The sequence below is a fragment of the Orbicella faveolata genome, unplaced genomic scaffold, assembly GCF_042242905.1.
Source record: "Orbicella faveolata isolate gen_17 unplaced genomic scaffold, um_ofav_v1 contig_12, whole genome shotgun sequence".
NCBI classification, from domain to species: domain Eukaryota; kingdom Metazoa; phylum Cnidaria; class Anthozoa; order Scleractinia; family Merulinidae; genus Orbicella; species Orbicella faveolata.
The window spans coordinates 17362990-17383882 of record NW_028301539.1 but is presented as its reverse complement, the minus strand read 5'-3'; the positions used below and the strand labels follow the sequence as shown (position 1 = coordinate 17383882).

Below are 20893 nucleotides of genomic sequence, written 5' to 3'. Positions count from 1 at the left end.
AAGGAGAAAATTACGTCCCAGTCCTTAGTTTAGCCGCAAAATACAAATGGCGGTCAAAAGTTTTGTTCTCTTCCTTGGAAAAAGAATAACTGAATAACTCGTTCTCCTCAGTCATGGGAATTCGTTTTAGAAATACTCCTCTCTTTCCACTCGTGTTGGAGCAGTCAAAAGATTGGTTTAGAAGGCAGATCAGCTCACAGGTACAGGTAAAGTCACATTGAATTATCTTGTAAGTTGGGGGAGGCTACCAGGGCCAGAGTGCTTAAGTATTAACCCAAAAACCCATAGTTATCCCCACTATCTGAGAAGCATTTCAATTATCCTATGACATGTTTTGAAGTGGATAATATAACATTTACCATGCCCATACAGGTGTTAAATTTCTGTGTAGGGGAGGGGAGGGGGAATGGGGTGGCTGGGTGCAGGGTGGGGAAAGCAAGAGAGGGGAGAGGTCGGTGGTTTGAAATTTCCACTTCTGTTTCCTTTTACCCTTAGTCTCTACCCCTTTCCTTTGGCTCCTACCTCTTGGTGCTTTTACTATTTGCAAATTATATATTATGCAATGTGGCCAAATTTTTCTTTATTTCTCTTTGTTCACAACACTGTTAGAATCCCCCTTCCTGCCCCTCTTCTGCCATCTTACATAGAGTTCCACCTCATTTGCTTGTGAGTTTCACTCTCCTTCCCTCCCTCAGTAACATAATTTGCAAATTTTGGGAAGTTACTCCTTTGGCTTTAAGGATAGTAGGACCATGTGTGTTGTGCCCAGAAAAGTACCAAGACAGCAGACATAAATGCAACATGCTTTAATACGATCGATTCCTACAGCTAGCACAATTCTCTCCTGCTACCGCTGGTCAGCGGTCAGTTAGGACTTCATGTCACTACATCTTCCTTTTTCTTTTAACTTAACTAAATGTCAATAAGCACATCACTGTTCTCCAGTGTCCTAAATAAATACTAATCTTAGCATTGTTCAATAAGTCTTTCCAGTCTTCTAAGAGCTCCTCTAGGTCTAAGGCGGGTAAGCAATGGTTCAGGCTGTAAGGGCTCATTTATTGCTGGTTGGTCCTCAGGAACGGGCAGTTCTCAGTAGTCTTCTTGGCTGGCTCCAAGTGCTAAGGGAACATCTGGGCTCCTCTCTCTTGTTGGTGTTGATTTGCGGCTCTCATGGCCCTCATTCTGGGGTGAGACTGGAGGTCTTCCTTCAAGAACTCTTCATGTCATCCTCCGGTTCCTTCTGACTTGGCGATTTGAGGTCTGTATGACTACAGACCTAGGAGATTCATGTTGTTTAATTACTGTCCCTTCTGCTCTCAGGACATGAATCCAAACGCGGTCACCATGTGACAGCTCCTCTCCCTCTACTACTCTGTGTCTCTGGTCATAATTGAATTTCAATTTTGCTTGGTACTCCCTCTCTTTCCTTCTGATGTGATCATAGTCAGGGGTCTCTGGCCTCAGCTCATCCGGGTGACAGGGGACTCTAGCACATAGTTTCTGACCCATGCTTAATTGTGCTGGAGAGTAACCATGATGCAATGGAGTATCTCTGTAATTCAGGAGAGCCAAGTATTCGTCACTACTCTTATATTAGACCATCTTCATTGTTTGGATCGCCCTTTCCACTTCACCGTTGAACTGGGGATATCTTGGAGATGAGGTAATGTGCTGAAAAAGTTGCTGGAAAAGTTGGCAAACTCGTGTGAATCAAACTGGGGGCTGTTGTTGGTAAATAAGATATCCGGAATCCCATGTCGACTGAAGATCCTTTTAAGCTGCAGGATAGTCTGGGAAGAGTTCACATCCTTGAACACTAGGCATATCTCTACATCTCCTGAAAAATAATTTACAGCCAGGAGGTAATGTTTATCCTTGTGCTGAAAGAAGTCTACACTGACTCTGCTCCATGGTCGATCTGGAAATTTAGTACTTTTCATTGGCTCAATGCGTTCTCTGCGATATTCCTCATGCGTAGCACAGTTTTGCACAACCTTTGAGATGTCTTGCGAGAATCCAGGCCACCACACGGAGGAGGCTGCATTCGTACATGTTTTGGTAATCCCACTTCTGACACCATGTTGTGTCCGGAAAGGTACCAAGACAGCAGACATAAACTCAACATGCTTTAATATGATCGATTCCTACAGCTAACACAATTCTCTCCCGCTACCACTGGTCAGCGGTCAGTTAGGACTTCATGTTACTACAATGTGCATATTTAGAACCAAATGCCTAGGTGTCCACAGCAACCCTGTGAGCAAAATCACCATGCAGCACTGTCACACTGAGTAAGGGAAATTCAACGGAGATAGGCTGGGCTATGTACAAATTAAATTTTTAAGGATTATAATTTTTATAAGCTTATCTATCAAAATAAAAATACAAATGTGAATATACTGCTGGCCAGTATTGTCTTGATTTTGTATTCGCATACAGCCACATTTGCTTATACTGACCTGGGTATACCTAGCCTGCATAGCTAGCAGTCATGGGAGTAATCAAGCACAGGTTAGAGGGGACACTGCCCATCTGATTGAGATGACAGATTTGTCTCTATTTATGTTGCCTTTCCAGTTTGCATCCTTCTGCCTTTGTAAAGGTACCATAAAAGTTCAGTATCCTACCAAGTATAATTTGTTTGTAATTATGGTATACATGACACCAGGGTTTTAAGTGTGACTCACTAACCAAGACCACCACTGTGTCCTTCTCTCTTCCTGTATAGAGCCCTCGACCAAGTCGGTACAAAAGGATTTTTTCTGGAATCCAACCAACAGGAACCATGCATATTGGCAACTACCTGGGAGCAATCAAAAACTGGGTTTCACTTCAACAAGGAAGCAAAGATGCAGTGCTCTACAGCATTGTGGATTTACATTCCATAACCCTTCCACAAGACCCTGCCACATTACGGCAGAGCATTAGAAACATGGCAGTCTACTTATTGGCTTGTGGAGTGAACCCAGAGAAAAGTATTCTTTTTCAACAATCTCAGGTGAGGTTTCTCTGCTATACATGTGTTAGTGTTATCACAATTTCAACAGGCCACTTTCAATATATTAAAATTCAGCTTGATGGTGAGGCCTAGAGGACACAAACAAAAGAAATGAATAAACATGGGGATTCAATTTCCTTTGTTTGTGTCCTCTAAGCCTCACTGCCAAGCTGAATTTAATATACAGTCAAATTTGAGGAAACCTCTATTAAGTGGCCACTCTCAGGTACGAAACAACTGGCTGCTTAATAGAGGTGGCCTTTTAATAGAGGTTCACCCGAAAACAATGTGTGGCGTGGTCCAGTTTTCACTTTATCAAGTACAAACAAACAGAAGTGGAGAACAAGTAGAACAATGATGGCTATAATACAGTCCATAACGTTAACAAAAGAAACAAAGAAACAATTACATTTCCACATTGTCATTCTTTTAATGTCCAATTTCAAATCTTCCTGGCTGTTTAACAGAGGTGTAAAATAAAACAAAATCACCCTTGGGACAGTAAGAAGCTCGCCATGGCCCCTTAATAGAGGTGACCATTGAATAGAGGTCTTTTTTTACAGTGTATAGCTGACAGTTATTCCAGGACTTTGGCTGCTGGCCGCCAAATAAAGGTTGGCTGCTTAATAAGGGGCCACTTAATAGAGGTTTGACTGTATCAAAAACGGTCTATTGTCCTGAGTTGTCGCTGTCATTTGAAAATTCATGACTCAGTCCCAGTATCTCTGTAGTGGTATCTCTGGTCTCTATTTATTTTGTAATATACAATTTTGCATTGGTGTTATTTTAAGGTATCCCAACATGCAGAGCTGGCCTGGATCCTAGGATGTCTGGCTCCCACAGGGTTCTTGAATCGCATGCACCAGTGGAAGGTAACCATGGTAACAGCTTATTAACAGGTGTGATGTGTGATGACTGTCGCTCTCTTACAGCAGTTCATTGTGTCAAACATCGCTTCCCTTGAGTATGGGGAAAAGCAAAAAAAGAAATTAAACTATCTTTAGCGGCAGATCCAGATGGGGTCAAAATGAGAGGTGAACAGGGATGGCTGGGACAAAGTAAGGACTAGCCTGATTCTCAGACAGGAGAGGAAGCGCATGGTTGTGAGCGACCTGGACAATCTGAGAATCAGGCTAAGAAGAGACTAGACCTTTCTAATTTAGACAGGGGGTATACATTGTTTACCTTGTGTATGTTTATTTTTGTTGTTTCAGACTAAAGGAGGTGAAAATAAAGAGAAAAACTGTTTGGGACTGTATTCATACCCTGTGCTTATGGCAGCTGATATTCTCCTGTACAAGTAAGCCTTATGTTTGTAAATTAGCAAAGCACTTCAGTATCAATCTTTTTTTGATGGCACATTAGTTTAGAAAATGTACAATGCATTTAAAAGTTGTTTTAAAATAATTTGTTGAAGACATGTCTTCATATCTTTCTCCACAGGTCAAATATATAATCTTTCATATATTCATTTGTAATGTCTTCATATCTTTCTCCGCAGTTCAAATATATGATCTTTCATATATTCATTTGTAAATTAATTTGTTGTTAACGATCTTCTTTTTAGAGCCACTCATGTTCCAATTGGAGAAGATCAGTTGCAGCATTTGGAACTTGCCAGAGAACTTTGTCGGCTGTTCAACAATACATATGGAAACTTCTTTCCTTTTCCAAAATCTATTCTAGGTACAGTTGATGTTGGAATTTAAATTTACTTCTGCACTTTATCACATCCCTAAGAGACTCTTGATCTAAACTAACGTAGTGTATTATCATTCAATGCATTTTTCCTTCCTTTTCATTGGGCCAAGAGCCCACCACAGGACCTGCAAATAACTTCCTACAAATAATGGTCAGCTCCTGTGTAATACCAACTATTATATAATGTGTTTTGCTGCAAATAACTTTCTGCTCATGTGTAATTGTAGCCGTATGCATGCTGTTGTGTGAAAACAGCAGATCACTTCCCTGAGATGTCAGAGTGTGTTCTAAGTATGAATACAAATGTATTGATCACATGATCATAAAACGATAATTATTACTGAATTCGGTTATGGCAAAATATTGTAAGTGATTTGTCAGTGTCTTCCAGATCAATTATTTGCCTTGGGCCTTCATTTCAGCAAATAATTGATCTGTTCACCACTGACAAATCATAATGTTTTGCTCAATCCCATGCAATGATGGTTAATTATTTTCCATTTTTTCCACCAGGCAATTTCACTCGTGTGATGAGCCTACGTGATGCGTCCAAAAAAATGAGTAAATCAGATCCACAAGAAATGTCAAGAATTGAACTGTCTGATCCTCCAGACATTATCAAGAGCAAGATACAAAAGGCTGTGACAGATTCAGAAAAACATATAAGTTATGATCCACAAAGCAGACCAGAAATGACAAATCTTATAAATATTTATGCTGAATTCAGTGGTTCATGGCCAGAAGACATTTGTGAAAAATATTGCAACATGGAAAGGTGCAAGAGTACTTTCAAAACAGACCTCACTGAGCTTATTGCAACCAAGTTAAGCCCAGTACGAGACAATGTGCTCAAGATTCAAAAGGATGTTGGCTATGTTGATAGTGTTCTAAGAACAGGTGCAGATAAGGCACGAGACATAGCGGAAACAAACTTAATGGAAATTAAGACAATGATAGGGCTAAGATGAGTAAATTACATTTAAACAGACCTCAGCAACAGTGGAATCATTTTATACTGAAAATTGGAGTTGCAAGACTTTGTGTTAGAGTTTTTCTAATCACAAACAGAAAAGCACCACACAACAATAAAGAATAATCAATCCATGAAATACCTTACTTTATTTGTCAAAGACTTCAAATTTACTCTGTACAATTACTGTCGTCTTTATGCCAGGCATTCCTTCACAAAACACAGTAAATGTTATTTTTTAACACCTTGGTTGCAACCTCAAGTGAAATATACAAAGCACCCACTAAATTATCTTGTGCATTTTTCTTCCATATAATTATTTATCTTCGAACTGTGCTACCTGGTTGTGTATAAAGTAACTAGATTTGATTCTAAATAAAAGATCAATAGTTTGTATTTATAAGTTCCCACATTAAATTTGTGCCCTAAAGTTGCACAAGTTTAACTTTGAGACCAGAGAAAATGTTCCCCTTTCCAGACGTAAAATTCTTCAGGCTTTTGTAGTTTGAATGTCAACAAATTCACCTTTGATTTAGGCCCATTTGAAATAAATGTCTAACATTTCATGTTATACCTCTGTTTTAAGAGATGATGTATAGTTTATGTTCTATCGGCTATTTTTTCCAAAATGTTCACTCCTGTTGTCCAAGTTGTACTGGTACACACATGATAAATAGTGGAAAATGTTAACAGTCATGACAAAAGAACTAGTGATTTCACTCACATAATAATCTGTAATTTGTAAATTGTACATTAATAAAGTATACATGTATGACTGGATTTATGAAAAGGGTGTTGAAGATGATTTCCAGTCAGTACTGTGCACTCTCGAGAGTTTGTTTACATTTTGTTTTGTTCCATGTAAGACATCACAAAATGTGAACATTTCGCAACTACTTAGAGGAAGTAAATTCAATGTTTCATTATAACTGCCATTTAGACACGAAGCTTTACGTTTCATTCTTTCTCATATCACTTGACGAAACAACTTCGCAGCGGTAAAAATCAATGAAACTGTTGGAAAAAGAACTTGAAAGGCCTCCAAGATAAAAAAAATTTAGGGTGCTGAGACTGTGCAGTGCAGACTGGAAATCATCTTTAAAATATGAAATGATACTTTCTTTTGCACCAAAGGAGCTACACACTTTGATTTCGTAACTCCTAATGGCCTAAAAATCACTCCAAGCTATGGAAAACAAGGAGTAGAGAAGAGCACAAGAGGAAGATAAGAGAGTGGACCAAAAAAAAAAACATACTGACATTCCTTTGAATTTCTATCTTTTCTTATTTGGAGATGTCTCTGACAAGAAAATCATCTACACCAGGGTAAAATTTCATTCACATCCTTTTCAAATATCCAGACATGTATTTAAAACAATGGAACCCCATTAATCTGGACACCAACGGGCCTCAAAAATCTTGCCGTATTAACAAGGTGGCCGTATTAAATGGTTCTTTAAATATTAAGAAAATGACTGATGGAGCATTTTTCTGACCAGAATAAAGTGGCCATAATAATGAGGTGGCTGCACTAATGGGGTGGCTTTAAGGTGGGGTTCCATTGTATAACATATTTAACTTTCAATTTTCTGGGTTGCTGCTTGCACAGGTAGGAAAGCAGTAATGGCAGACATGAAAAACCTTTTCCACATCATTGTCCCTCAAACTGTGGTAAATTAACTTTAGTTAATAAGTTACCACAGTAAGAGTTAAAATGTGGCTTGGTACATAGTTATTTATTTCTTGGACTTTCCATGGGTTTTTATGATCATCGAAATTGGCTCATAGGTCGACTGGGCTGTGATTGCAGTGCACCTGTATGCCGTTTCATGTTCTCCAGTTCTGACTTCAGATTCTTATGAAGCAACAGGAGATTTTCCTAAATGAAAGAATGCCAGCAAAAGGTAATTCAAGGGAAATAACAGAGTGAGTGAGTTAGGTAAAAGACTGACCGATGAAAAAGAGAATTAACATAGACCATGTATAAACAACTTTTAAACCATAAAGTTTTAAAATGTGTCTGTCCATAAGTCAGTCCATTAGTCAGTGTCGCTAGCAATTTTATTTTTTTTAGTGTGAGATTGCATCAGTAAGACTGGCAAAAACCATTAGATGAATGTAGTGGAGAGAGTGAAAAACTGCTGGCCTGGAATCATGTCGTTTTTTAGCTCTGCCATGAACACTTACAGTAAGTAGCTACCATTTTGACTTTGGCATAAAGTTTACCACTTTAGAGACTGCCTGAACATTTGATTGACAGGTATGGCTCTTTCAGCCCATCCAGATTTCCTGTATGCTAGCTCACAGACTACTCAGAAATGGCTAATTGTCTTAGGCAGGCAGTTTGCCACTCTGTACCATTCTTCCCATGGTTTAAACTGTACTTTGCCACTGAAGTGCCTACAAAATTACCAGCTATGCATGCTATTTAGCTGTGAGTGTCACAAATTATACACAAGCAATCCATACAAAATTCTTTTAAAGTAGAACTGCAAAAAACACAATCATCAAAACTGACCTTTTCACTTGTCAGCATTGCAAACTCCTCCACATACTGGGCATTAACTTGTTGCTCTGTTTCGTATTCTTGTAACTCTCTCTCCAGTTCAAGCCTGCAATACAGGAAAGAAATATACTACAGTTGAGGATTCTGAATTGGATTTTAGTTTTTCTGTTACATATTGAGTGCATCAAGTCCACTTCTAAGTCTGTATTTGAGCCCAGTTGCCCATTAGGCTGGTGTTTATCTCTGATTTCCATTATAGCATGAAGTGACTAGGAATACTTCTACTCCCTCCTGCATGGCACACAACAGCTGTACTCCATCACAGGACTCCCCACAGAATTTAAATTAATGGTACCCATTTAAAACATCTGGGTAGAGAGGCACTGTGAGAGTAAAGTGTCTTGCACAAGAACACAACATAATAATACCAGCTAGGGCTTGAGCCCAGACTGCTTGGTCTACAGTCCAGCATGTCAGAGTTTGTACTCTTTGAAGCTTTTAAAATTCCATGACTTTCCATGACCTTTACAAGTTTTCCATGAGCGAAGTTAAGCAGTTGTTCTCACAGTTTCAAAACAATCATTTAACATATTTTCCAGCGTAAAAAATGCTTAAGATGCGTGCTTTTTTTTTTTTTATCTTTTCGCCTTTTTATTATCAGAAAGCATATTGCTTTTCCATGACTTTCCATGACCTTCACTTAAATTCCATGACTTTCCAGGTTTTCCATGACCTGTATGAACCCTGCATGATAACACGCTTACCATTAGCAGGGGTTTCATTAAGGGTCAGGCACCGAGAAAACTGACCAGCTGTGAGGATGATTTTTGCCCGCCTGGTTTGACCATCTAGGGAAACGTTTTTCAGTTCAAAAAGTTTTGCCCACCTGTCAAAACCAGTTGTTCCCCCCCCCCCCCCCCTGCTGGAAACGTCAATGAAACCCCTACATTAGGCCATTGCACTTCCCACAGACACAGCCAGAGGGGGGGAGAGGGGAGGGGGGAGGGAAATCATTATTGTCAGAGGGTTGGTACTTTCAAGATTTGTGAACAAAGGAAAGTTTTAGTAGCTACTCTCGTGAGACCACTACAATGGCAAATAATGTAAGACTCTGAGATAAAAAAATCTTGTTGATATAAAATAAAAGAACCCAAACGTTCTTACTTCTTTTGCAGAATCACTGCCATTTCTGTTTGAACTTGGATGTAATCTTTGGCAAGCTGCAGAAAGTCAAAAAAAGTAAACAGTAAATAAATATTAAATAATAAAAAATTCACCATCTTTATTCATCTATCACAAGATGATCCATGTAACTCAAGATATCATTAAAGAAAACAGCCAAATGTTTTCCGTTCTTACATAACACAAATGAAGCTGATTTATCAACCACTGATTACCCCAGTCTTTTTTTTGTTCGTAACACTTCAATTCTTAGTTAATAATAATATTTGCCAAGGTAATTCCTAATAAACTAAAATAATTGTACAGCAACATGCCATTACACAAGTTTTGTACATTTTATTTCAATACCTTGATATGTTCATCATAAATTGCCTGTGACTCTGGAATTGAAGGGTTTGGTGCAATAGGCTGTGGAGAAACGAAATGAACTTTAATTAATATGTGACTTATATGATAAACATATGACATAAATCATAATAAATTATGTCAACTGAGGTGGAAAGAATGAACAGGATTCTCAGTTTATATCAACTTGCATACAAGAAAGAAAACCTGAAAAAATTTCAGGTTTGAACAGTCTCAGAATCCAGCATGACCTTTGCAATCTTATTGCAAACACTCTATCACTGAGCAATATCAAAACCTCTGGGAACTGGTCACTTCAACTTCTGTATTATTCCCGTGAAGTGGTGAAGTATGACTGACAAAAAATGTTCAACCCTTCTCTTCAATTTGATGTTTTGATCCTTGACACAGGTTAAAAACTCTTTGAAGACTACTGGGATCACCTTGGTGCCTGGCCTTACTGTACACCAAATTATTATATAAATATGTCTTAGCATAATATTATTATACTTGACCTGCAATACACATAAATTTATAGATTAACTTCTTATTAACTGAGAGTAAGGTCTTTATGGGAAAATCTCAAACTGCAAGACCAAGGTTTGAGATTTTCCTGTAAATATGGAATGCTCGAGGTTAATAAGTTGTGTATTATTAATATGGCTTTTTGCTTTGTTTTTGCAGGCCTGAAATTGGAATAGAATAATAGAATAATAGAATAAGCCAATCAGAAAGCATGTTATATCGGCTACAAACACAAGCCATTTTAACAGTTAACAAACAGCACATTTCCATGCATAACCCAGCCTTAAGTTTTTTTTTTTGGCAGTACTTTTGTCTGTAATTCTATCTCTTACCTGCAAATGAGTTTCTAATGCTTGATAAATGCTAGTGAACAGTATGGGATCAACTACAGATTTAAGACAAAATAAATCTCATCAAAACATTTATGTCAAAAACAGGATGTTTCAAGAATTGAACAACTGTGAACAACTCTTCTAAGAGAAAACTAGATTTACTGTATGATAGATTCCTTCCTTTCTGTGGAAATCTATCAATCCATTATTAATGGTGGGAAACAGTGGAAAAGGCTTGCTAATACTTAAATATAGTGAGCCTTGTTCAATCACCTTGGGTCAAGGAAATGAACTCAAACTACACTGCAGGAGTGTCATTAACGGTCAGACACCAGGCAAAGTGACTGGCTGTGAGGATAATTTGGCCCGACTGGTTTGACCATCTAGAGGAAAATTTTCTTAAAAAGAATTCCAGTTCGAAAAATTCTGCCTGCTGGACAAGACCAGTTACCCTCCTGCTGAAACCATTAATGAAAGCTCTATGTACTGACCTTCTGGAAGACTGAAACAGTGGGTTTGTTAAAAATGAATATCTCAAACAAATCATTTGAACGGACCTAGCTCACCTCTCCTTGACAATGGACTTTCTCTCTCCCCACTGTACTTTCGTTCTGGAGATGACACTGATCTGTTCATGGGATAAGGTGGATGATGCACACGTGGGCCACTCACAGGCCAACTGGTCTTTCTATCAGGATAAGGGCTTGCTGCTCCTGAACTGGATTGACTGGAAAATCCAGAACCAGAACCCATAGTATGCGAACCTTGTGAAGGTGTAGAATGACCACTGGAGTTCACGTGTACCCTGTTGCTGTGGTCTGAAGGGTCAAGATCATTCTGAAGGGCCTGTCGCAACTCTTCAAGATCTAAGCCATCAGCCGGTGGCCTTTGAAATCCAGACACTGGGGTGTTCCTGGGTACTGAAGGAACACTGCTTGGTGTTGGCATTTGTATTGGACTAGAGGTGGAGGACACAGGGAAGTTGTAGGCAGAGACTGGAGGGTACATTGTATTTGGTTGGTAAACACCCTGCTGGCCATAATTTGGAATAGGGCTGGGAGATCTGTAGGGGGATGTTGCACCCCCTAGAAAACCAGAACCTGCCGCCTCAGAGTACACTGGAGGTTGCCCAGGTCCCAGAGATGGTGCTGTTGATATAAAGCCCCCAGCTGGGTAATAAGGTCTCTGCTGCATCCCTCCAGGTGGCTGGACATCTGTAGAATAATTTGGGTAGTATCCAGAGCTGATCATGGCAGGGCTGGATGAACGTGCAGGGTTCACTGGTTGTTGAAGGGACATTCTCGGGCTGGAAACCTTCACTTGACTCACTTCAGATGTTGGTGGAGGAGAGGTGGTCAGACTGGCATTTGAAGTCGGAGAAGGTGAGGCAGACACAATTTTGATTGGCTGGAAAGTTATACCTGGGGGTGGACCAGGTATGGGACTTATTGGTCGGAGAGCAGGAACTTTTCCTTGCTTTTGATTGGATGATGGAGACCCTCCTGAGTCAGATGGCTGCCGAAAGAACTGGGCTGTTGGACTCTTTTCATTGTCAACAGAGAATGTAATGGTTGGAGAGGCTGGACCTCTGGGACTCTCGTGTGCTTCATCCAATGACGGTTCATTTTCAAATTCCTCAGGCACTGGTGTTTCATCTTCTTCTTTATCTTCATCATCCACTTCATACGAACCTTCCTTGTCACTCTCACTGGATGGCTGGCTCTGCACTCCAATTACAGTGTCACTCAGTGTACTTCCCTGCGTGGACATCTCCTGACTGTGTGGATCCAGTTCTGGACTCAGTAGTGACATGCCCTCAGAGCTTTCAGTGCTTTCATCTGTACTGTTACTCGCTGAACCAACAGGAAACACAAGGCAAGTATCAGCACCTGGAAAGAACTAGAAGTAGAAAAAAAAAACATTAATTCCTTATGACTTTCAATGAAGATTATGAGGTAAACTCTTCCGTGAATTTTTATTTTCATAATACAATATTGTCACAAAATTCTACCTTATTTCATATCATTTTTGTAATTCCTTGGTACTTTGATTTATTTCATTTTACCGTAATTTTAATGTCACTTATTTAGCAGTATTAGTACTGAAAAGCCCCCATGGCTAGTGTTAAAAAAATTTGTATTGTATTGTATTACTCAACGGGGAATAGCAAAAACTTATCCTGTACATGAACTAAAGGATTCACACACTAAACTCAATAATATGAAGCTCATCTTCTGGCTGCTAAGGATCACTAACAGTATTTAATTCCAAACAGTGTTACTTGTGAGTGTGATACTAATTTGTGACCTTTCGATTCTGAAGTCTTTCTCAGTAGTTTGTATGATGAGATAAGTGCAGCTGTCATTGAGATTGATTTCTCAGTTATGTTTACTAGTGTGCAAATACATGTATATTAGTGTAATTAAATAAGTGTATTTATTTGTGTATTATTGATTAGTGTATTTATTATACCTCAAATAGTGCTTCAATGCTTGTTGTGGAGGAAGAATACATGCACAGCATTTACTTTCTAGTGTGTGTGTGTGTGTGTGTGTGTGTGTGTGTGTGTGTGTGTGTGTAACGTGTCAACAAAGCTTTGTTATTTTGATGTTTGCTGCTGTTGTTTATCATGCTTATTGCTGCTAACTCAGTCCCCCCTACTTTCTTGATTGTGTGGACACTGCCATACCTGTGAGTTATGGCAATTGCTATGATTGGAAACTGACAAAAGATGATGCTGAAACATTGCATAGGCTAAAGAAATAAAGTCTGGGGGATAAGGGATTAACTGAAGTCAGAAACGTAAATCAATTTACCTGCACTAAATGCTGAAGTATATGAGCAATTCTTGTGAATGAAGGCCTCTTGGAGGGTTCCTTTGCCCAGCAGCTGCAAATGGAGTAAGAAACTAAACTTAACAAGGGTCCAATTTCCTTTGACTTAAAACTCTCAATGTCATGTGCTCTTGACAACTCTCATTCCCCCAGGGGGACTCCCATATAAAAAGGGCAAGGGCTGCTTGTCAGAAATTTTGAAATGAACCCCTAAGGGGTACCAAGATCCTGTTTTGTGGGCGTGGCTTGAAATTTTTTTCACCTCTAAGAGGTGCCACTTCTGAAACAACGCAGTAGCTGACAATGACTTTTTTTTGGCTCAATACCCTAAAAGGTACTGCAAAGGCTCCCACTGAGGACCTTTTGAGACAGAACAGCCTTACAGGTAACAAAACCTCTAAAAGTTACAATGAATACCCCATCCTTTTTATATGGGAGGCCTCCCTCCCTGGGCTTACATCTCTCCTTGTATTTGAACCTGCTCGCTTGTTGAGATCATTGAAGAAAACTCTCATGGAACTCTGAATATCCTACATGTACTCTCAGTGACTCTCACTCTCATTTGTCCCTTAAGGCCAGAAAAATACATCAATTTAAAGAAAACTCAAACATACATCGTAACTCTGCCAGTGAGATAGCTGATTTATCTGTATCCTCTAATAATGTATTATTCAATTAAATGAGATTCTAATTTGAGATTATATGAGTTAAGCACATATCAGTCTCGCACCTTGTCATCAAATCTTCAATTGGTTTTGGAATATCTCTTATTAAAGGAGGTCTTGTTCCTGGAAAGAAAGGGAATCTGTCATTGAACTTCTGATGTACTGTGGCAAGTACCAAAAAGCAGCCATTGAGGTATTTCACCATGTCCAGCATGTGTATAGAACTGTCTTATTAAGCGTCGTGACTATTTCTTAAAATATATAATTTAGACGAGTGAGAAATGTCAGGGGATCATAACTATGTTTCAAAAACCTTATGCAAAGTACTTATCTATTGGCAAAGCAAAATTAAACAGTCAATTAGATTTTAGAATTCCTCGCAGTGATTAGTACTAAGGTATTGAAGACCATGTATCAGAGATTAACACATAGCTACTCAATTGTTACACATCAGGATCTACCAAACAATGAGAAATGAACCAAACATGAAATGTTTCACCCACCATTGTGAACAGCCCACATGATTCTGAATGCATTGAACCCTGACATGTCTTCATATGGCTTGCAGCGAGATATCATCTCCCAAAGAATTATACCAAAACTGGTGGAATAGAAAGTAATAAAATACTCCTCAATCACTTCATTTGCACACTTGAAGTATTGTTTGCTGGTTATTTCCACGTCTGTTTGACTTAAATTTGATCATAGATGTACATTTATTTTTGGTACATGTATCAAGCCATCCAATCCTACAGACAATCATCTCATCTTATGATATTATTGTACAGTAAGTTTTCTAAAGGGCCAAGTTGTCAGTTGTGTGGTACATTGTATGGTGTATTGCCGGTTTCATGTTCTGCTGCGGTCAATCACCTTGGGGGACCTCTCAGGAAACAGAAATGTACTTCAACAGGTTCAAAAGGTCATGGGTATATGTGTCGTAAAAGAAAGAAAAATTCCAATCCATTTTGCTTGTTTCTGTTTTTGGAGTTGTCATAATAAAATGTAATATAATCATAATTATTATGATTGATGGCAACCAAAAATCCAATGATTAGATAGGTTTTGAACTTCAGAGTCTGTGTGTTATTAAAAGGTGCAGAAAAAGTACTTCCATAATTAACATATTTTTTAAATAATATATAATTATGTACATGTATTACTAAATAATTACGCTTTTTCAACATACCTGAAAACATCACACTTCTCTGTGTAATTGTTGCCTAGGTACAAATTAAAACCATTACATTTCATGTCAGTAGTGTTTCCTGTACTAGTCAATACAGCACCACTAATGTTTTAGAAACTACTACCTTTAACTTAAACATATAACATAATTTCAGTAACACCCTTTTGGACCTGCATGTTCCTAAGGTTCAATACTAAATGTATTCTGTTCTACTGTATGACAGATGCCTGAAGTCCTCTTTCATTCCTACATGTAACATGTAAAAGAGAGTCTTGTCCGATTGTCCAGGGCTGAGGGATTCTACCTTCCACTTGCATGACAGGCAAGTGAAGTTTCTTGCGAAAAGTTTTCATTAAATTCAAATTAAAGAAATTCTGTAAGAGTGTGATTTTTTTTTGGGGGGGGGGGGGGGTAGTGAGAGTGACTTACAGTATGGGCTAGAACATTATAGTTACAGCTTGTCGGACGGGCAATCTCAAAAATTGGTTTTCTTTGCACCATGAACATCATATTTTAGTCACCTTCAAAGACTTCAGGAGCCATCCATGCTGCACTTCCTTTGTTGTTTGTCATGTATGTTTTCATATCACAAGCTGTTCCAAAATCACAGATCTTTATAACAGTTCCACATCTTGTCAACAATAAGCTACAAGACGAAATCAGTTAACAAGGATTATGCACTTAAGTATATTCATTATCAAATAACTATTGAATGATAATTGAATGAATGACTGATTGACAAATCACTGGCAATTAAATATTTTTGCCCAGTTTAATCAAACATATGTACATGTACCACAAGATAAAATATATAACTAAAGATAATTTATTTAATGTCAAATACAAAGGGAGTGACAATAAATGTGTTTGACAAGTTAAAAACTAGCTACATATAAAAAAAACGGAGAACTAAGGTAGGGTTGTCTGCCTCATGTTTAACACTGCAAGATTAGGGGCTCAGGATTTCTATAAGATAAAAGCTGTTGAGGCCAAAGGCTGAATCAACTGTCACTTCATACATGTAGAAATCAAGAGAAAATAAGCAAATTGTCTTTTTTAGTAGGATTCCGACTAACTTCACATTTTAGCAAAATCACATCATTGTCATTTGAAACTTGTAGTCTGTTTATGTGCTCACCGATTAATTGAACAGTTTTTGGGTTTGAAAGTCGCATAACACAGTTTCCTTTCATTAGTCTTGTTGGAAATTGAATTATCCCATAATTTTTTCTAAATCTTCCTTAGAGACCTCAGAGAAATGGGAAAACATTGCAATTTTGTTGATCACCTTGCCACTGTACACTAATGGCTAATAGTGTGCAAGGCTCAGCCAATCAGATTACAGCATCTACATTAATTAGTACGCCAGTAGAATTCTACTTAGTAGGCCAGTAGAATTCTACTTAGTATAATTCTGGCTCTCTAGTCTTGACAGCATGAAGCAACAGCAATTAATAACCCTTTACAATATTGTGAAGCGTGAAACAATTGTGCCTCTGATTACTGCCTATTTGTAACAGTGTCTAGGTGAGATCTCAAATCCATTACATTCAAGACAAACCTGTCATCTTTCTTGACTTACTTTGGAGGCTTGAGATCTCTGTGAATAATTCCTTTGGGTTTGACACCATGCAAGTATTCCACACCTCTTGCACACTGTAGAGCCCAGCTCATTACATGGGAAGCTGTGTAGATTGGTGCCGGTAGTGCTCTGTGTGTCCAGTGAAGTACTTTAACATAAAAGAGCAAGATAATTATTTTAAGATTTATCTCTTACAGGGACCTTTTTTAGCTTGGCCTATCTTAAAGGAGCTATGTCACCGTTTGCACATCTGGAAAAATTTAGCCAAGTAAATATTTCAAGTCCGTCATTTGCAATCTGTGTCACTCTTCTACATCATTAACCATACTGTCTTGTTCCTTCATGGTTTATTATCTCCTTATTTGCTGTTTTTCAGTCTTAGTAAACTACTGTTTTCAGGTTTATTTAAAGGTAACTCTACAACAAAATAACTCAAAATACCATAACAGAGCTCCTTTAATACTAAGATGCATGTTGATGTACTCACAGTTATAGAGAGAGCCTCCTTCTGCATACTCCATGACAAGACACACCTGAACGTGTAGTACAAAAGGACATGATTATATAATGTTATTCTAATATTATACTAGATCTATGAGGTGATAGTTGATGAGACCAATGGCCAAATCAACTACACCATCATAGAGATCCCGAGCAAATAGCCTTAGGATTGTTTTTAATTAGTAGAATTCTAAGTTCTGACGAGAAAATTTCCCCATTTTGTTTGACCACATCAAGCCACTGCATACTAATTACTAATAGTGTGTGATGATGGCTCAGCCAGTGACATTGCAACATTTGCACTAGATGATCATATACTAGTAGAATTCTACTACCTACACCTGTATCATAATAACACTAAATCCAGGATAAAGAGATTGTGGCACACAAGGCATAAGTGTGAAAATGGAACTTTAAATGCCAGTAAAGCAAGTTTGCATACCCATAGACTTAAACTTCAACTCATGTTAGGTTCATAGTACCACCAGATTAAATAAATTTACAAAAAAAAAAAAAAATTAGGGTAAATGTTGTTCAGTCCCCACTATCCCCCAGTTCATAGTGTGGATAACCCTATCACTGATCCTGATCCAGATCACCCCAAAGGAACATACCCTTAGTCAAACTGTTTTTCTTTTTCTTCTTTCTAACTTTATTAATTACATTACATTACAACATGCCCTTAGTCAAACTTACTGGATCTTGTGTTGTACATGCACCATAAAGTTTGATGATGTTCTCATGGCTAATGCGAGACAACTGTTGTACCTATTGACAGGAGCTCCAGTTAATAAAATATATTTTAGTTAGTATAATGCGATTGCCTGGGTGAGGGTAGTCCTGAAAAAAAACATCTGTAGGCAACCGATGTTTAGACAACCACTGCAGTGAAAGTCATCTTCAGAGTCAAATGATGGTGTAAGTCAACAGTGTTATAAACCTGGTCCATTTAAACTATAACACCTGCTATAACTATGGCTGCAAGACTCATGTATAGTTCTTCAACAGTGATTGGTCAGTTCTAATAGTTTTCCATCTTCTGTTACAGTTATAGCTGTGAGATTTTTATCCTGGGAGTGCTGGGTTTTTCGAAGTGACGACACAAACATATCTGAAGATTCCCAAAGACATCTGAAAACTTCCGAAGCTGTCCAAAGTCTTCCGAAGGTAGCGAGAGGATTATCATTAAGGACGGTGCCTACTTTTGTTAGTGCACACACGTTCTGCGCATCATGCAAGGCAGGTTTAAGCGCCACGCACGTGCTGGGGTTGACACTGATGCAATCAACTACACTACCAAGTACACGACTAAAATGAAAGCAAAGTTTTCCCACTGTGACCAAATCAAGTTTACTTAAACCAGGAACACCAGAATAGCAGCATATCGCTAACCACGAACTGTTAACGTCTTCCAGCTGAAAAACTAGCTGTTGTCTATCAAAAATTATACTGAAATCCAACTGTAAACATGTACCTACAGATGGCATAGTGCTCGTGCAAAACAAGTTTGAGATACACAAATGTTTTACTTACTGGGGAGGTGACAGGAAAATATGTAACAGGCACTGCAAAAGTTCTCAAAAAAGATCAATAACTTTAAAAAACGCCTGGCTACCCCTACATTTTATGTTATGAAATGGAAGTGGCAAGCCTATTCACCACGTGATTAGTTTTGTGAGCAATAGGTATTTAGACTGTATTTCAGCTGAACCAGAAGAAGGCTGTCAAAGAACCTAAAAGTGCCGTTGCAATGATTTTGTTATTAAAAACATTAAAAATGGTTTTTGTTACCATTTACCATGTAGTTTTAAGATCTTTATAAATGTGTTTGCTTTTCTGTATGTAAAGGCAAATTCTAAGGAAATCTGCGAAGAAATATCCCTTCCTTCTTTTTTCAGAAAAATGCTGATGTCAGCATTTTTGTTGAGATTTAAGGCTAATTATCTCGAAAAAATGCATGGCTACCCCAATTTTTCTTCAGGGATTCCAGTAGCCCTTGCAAAGATCTACTTTTTCCGCGTGGTCCTAACCTGGCGCAAAAACCTTTGTATTTAGTAGGCACCGTCCTTAAATACCTCTACGTATTCATTATTTTTATTAATTACACAAGGAGAGACAAATATTACCTCTACAATGAAAGCTTTCTTTTCTGCCTCAGTTTCAATGGTCTTGACAGCAACAACAAATTTTCTTCTCCATACTGCCTTTGAAACAACTCCAAATGCGCCCCTTCCAACCGTCTAGAAAGATAATATGCGTATAATTTTGCAACAGACAATAGAAAAACCATTCAAATCAATTATTTCCAGTTTCAAGGTAAAACAAGATAATATCGTATACTACATGAAAGATTACTGCTGTTGCATTTTCGTAAAATCAACTTAGGCAGTTGCAAAAACAAAGCCTAAAACAAACAAGGTGTGAATGAGAGTTAAACCCATGACGTCTGTGCTATTCATGCAGATCTCCACCAACTGTGCTATTAAAAGCCAAATGAGAGTTATCAATCAATTTGTGTACTTGTAAATTTACACTCATTGATGCTGCAGGAAAAAGGAAGTCCTTTTTATCCTCAATGTGTTCCTGTTAACTTGGCTCTGAAAGAAAACTTGCTGTTTCCCTAGGGGCCAGTCAAGTACTTTTTATAATATCTCTCAGACAGTACGTGTATGTACACCATGATTTATTAATTTCTCAGGGTGAAATCTAAGGTATGCAGTTTATGCCCTTTTTCTTGCCTGTTACACTCATGATGACAAATATACATGTAATAACTGTGTTATTAACCTTGTTCTGTAAGTCCTTACTGTAAGATATGGATTCTTGTTGCTCCCATCTCCAATCAAGGGTCCATATTTTACCTTACATACAGTTCACCTCGATTAACAAGAGGAAAATACTGACAAGTAGACAATGAAAGAATAAGGTATGACAGGTATAGCTTGACAATTGTATTAATAAGCTTATTTTTTTTAGAAAAATTGTAGTAATTGTAGATTACAGTTTTATTAAAGCTTAGACTTTGGGAGCTTGGAATGGAAACAAAATAAAGAAAACAAAATCAAATCAAATCAAAACAAGTTTTCTTTATGAAAAATCTCATTCACAGGTATACTGTGAACTCTTCTTCTTCTTCTTCTTAAACCTGATTGTAACACCTTTGATTCCACAACAGTTACGTTACTAAGCTTAGATCGTTACCTCTGTTATCTCAAGTTCAGTGCTATCGATTTCTTCCACGAATCCCGGCGGAGAATCCGGCTGCAAATCGTCTTCTTCGTCCATTTCCAAAGTTCTGGAACCTGTTTTCAACCTTGGAGCAAAGCCTTGCTATTCACCTCACTGTACCACGTTGGCTAAATCGTCCAGTTTTTTTTTCGGTGCTTTCGCTATGAAAAGTTGAAGTTGCAAGTTCACATTTTGGCAGATTTCCGCCACAAAGGGCTGAACCGAATATTGTTCGAAACGGCTTGAAAACAGTTCAGAATTTGTGATACTGGGTAACCCTTCACGATCTGCTGCACTGGGGTTTCAATATCCTTTTACACTCGCTATAAATGAAC

General features: G+C 38.2%; 2 protein-coding genes across 6 annotated transcripts; one reads left to right on the top strand and one right to left on the bottom strand.

The window, feature by feature from the left end:
* Positions 1–32: 32 nt before the first annotated feature.
* LOC110061894 (tryptophan--tRNA ligase, mitochondrial-like) lies at positions 33–5808 on the top strand. 2 transcript variants are annotated; one of them, XM_020768765.2, is made up of 6 exons: positions 33–200; positions 2729–2998; positions 3790–3870; positions 4213–4298; positions 4566–4684; positions 5213–5808. In XM_020768765.2, exons 1-6 carry the CDS (start codon positions 114–116, stop codon positions 5665–5667), a joined length of 1098 nt encoding a protein of 365 aa, XP_020624424.1. In that variant the 5' UTR covers positions 33–113; the 3' UTR covers positions 5668–5808. The 2 variants fall into 2 exon arrangements, with proteins under 2 accessions (XP_020624424.1, XP_020624418.1); XM_020768759.2 differs by having other exon boundaries at positions 33–206.
* LOC110061853 (uncharacterized) lies at positions 5800–20668 on the bottom strand. Of its 4 annotated transcripts, none has more exons than XM_020768714.2 (16): positions 20532–20668; positions 19457–19570; positions 18027–18098; positions 17317–17362; positions 16830–16977; positions 15769–15893; positions 15248–15281; positions 14562–14659; positions 14124–14181; positions 13376–13448; positions 11117–12458; positions 10560–10612; positions 9706–9765; positions 9340–9395; positions 8188–8281; positions 5800–7548 (listed from the first exon to the last, which is right to left on the bottom strand). In XM_020768714.2, exons 1-16 carry the CDS (start codon positions 20613–20615, stop codon positions 7438–7440), a joined length of 2568 nt encoding a protein of 855 aa, XP_020624373.2. In that variant the 5' UTR covers positions 20616–20668; the 3' UTR covers positions 5800–7437. The 4 variants fall into 4 exon arrangements, with proteins under 4 accessions (XP_020624373.2, XP_020624381.2, XP_089138726.1 ...); XM_020768722.2 differs by having other exon boundaries at positions 11126–12458; XM_089282600.1 differs by lacking the exon at positions 20532–20668 and adding an exon at positions 20118–20488.
* Between the last annotated feature and the right edge of the window lie 225 nt (positions 20669–20893).

Bases quoted from the DNA above. Each gene is read 5' to 3' on its own strand.
- LOC110061894 (XM_020768759.2), top strand. From the start codon at position 114: ATGGGAATTCGTTTTAGAAATACTCCTCTCTTTCCACTCGTGTTGGAG. The intron at 4,299-4,565 runs GTAAGCCTTATG...TCTTCTTTTTAG, and splicing joins GCTGATATTCTCCTGTACAA to AGCCACTCATGTTCCAATTG. The intron at 4,685-5,212 runs GTACAGTTGATG...TTTTTCCACCAG, and splicing joins TTTTCCAAAATCTATTCTAG to GCAATTTCACTCGTGTGATG.
- LOC110061853 (XM_020768714.2), bottom strand. From the start codon at position 20,615: ATGGACGAAGAAGACGATTTGCAGCCGGATTCTCCGCCGGGATTCGTG. The intron at 12,459-13,375 runs GTAAATTGATTT...TTCTACTTCTAG, and splicing joins TACTTCAGCATTTAGTGCAG to TTCTTTCCAGGTGCTGATAC. The intron at 7,549-8,187 runs GTCAGTTTTGAT...TCTTTCATTTAG, and splicing joins CAATGCTGACAAGTGAAAAG to GAAAATCTCCTGTTGCTTCA.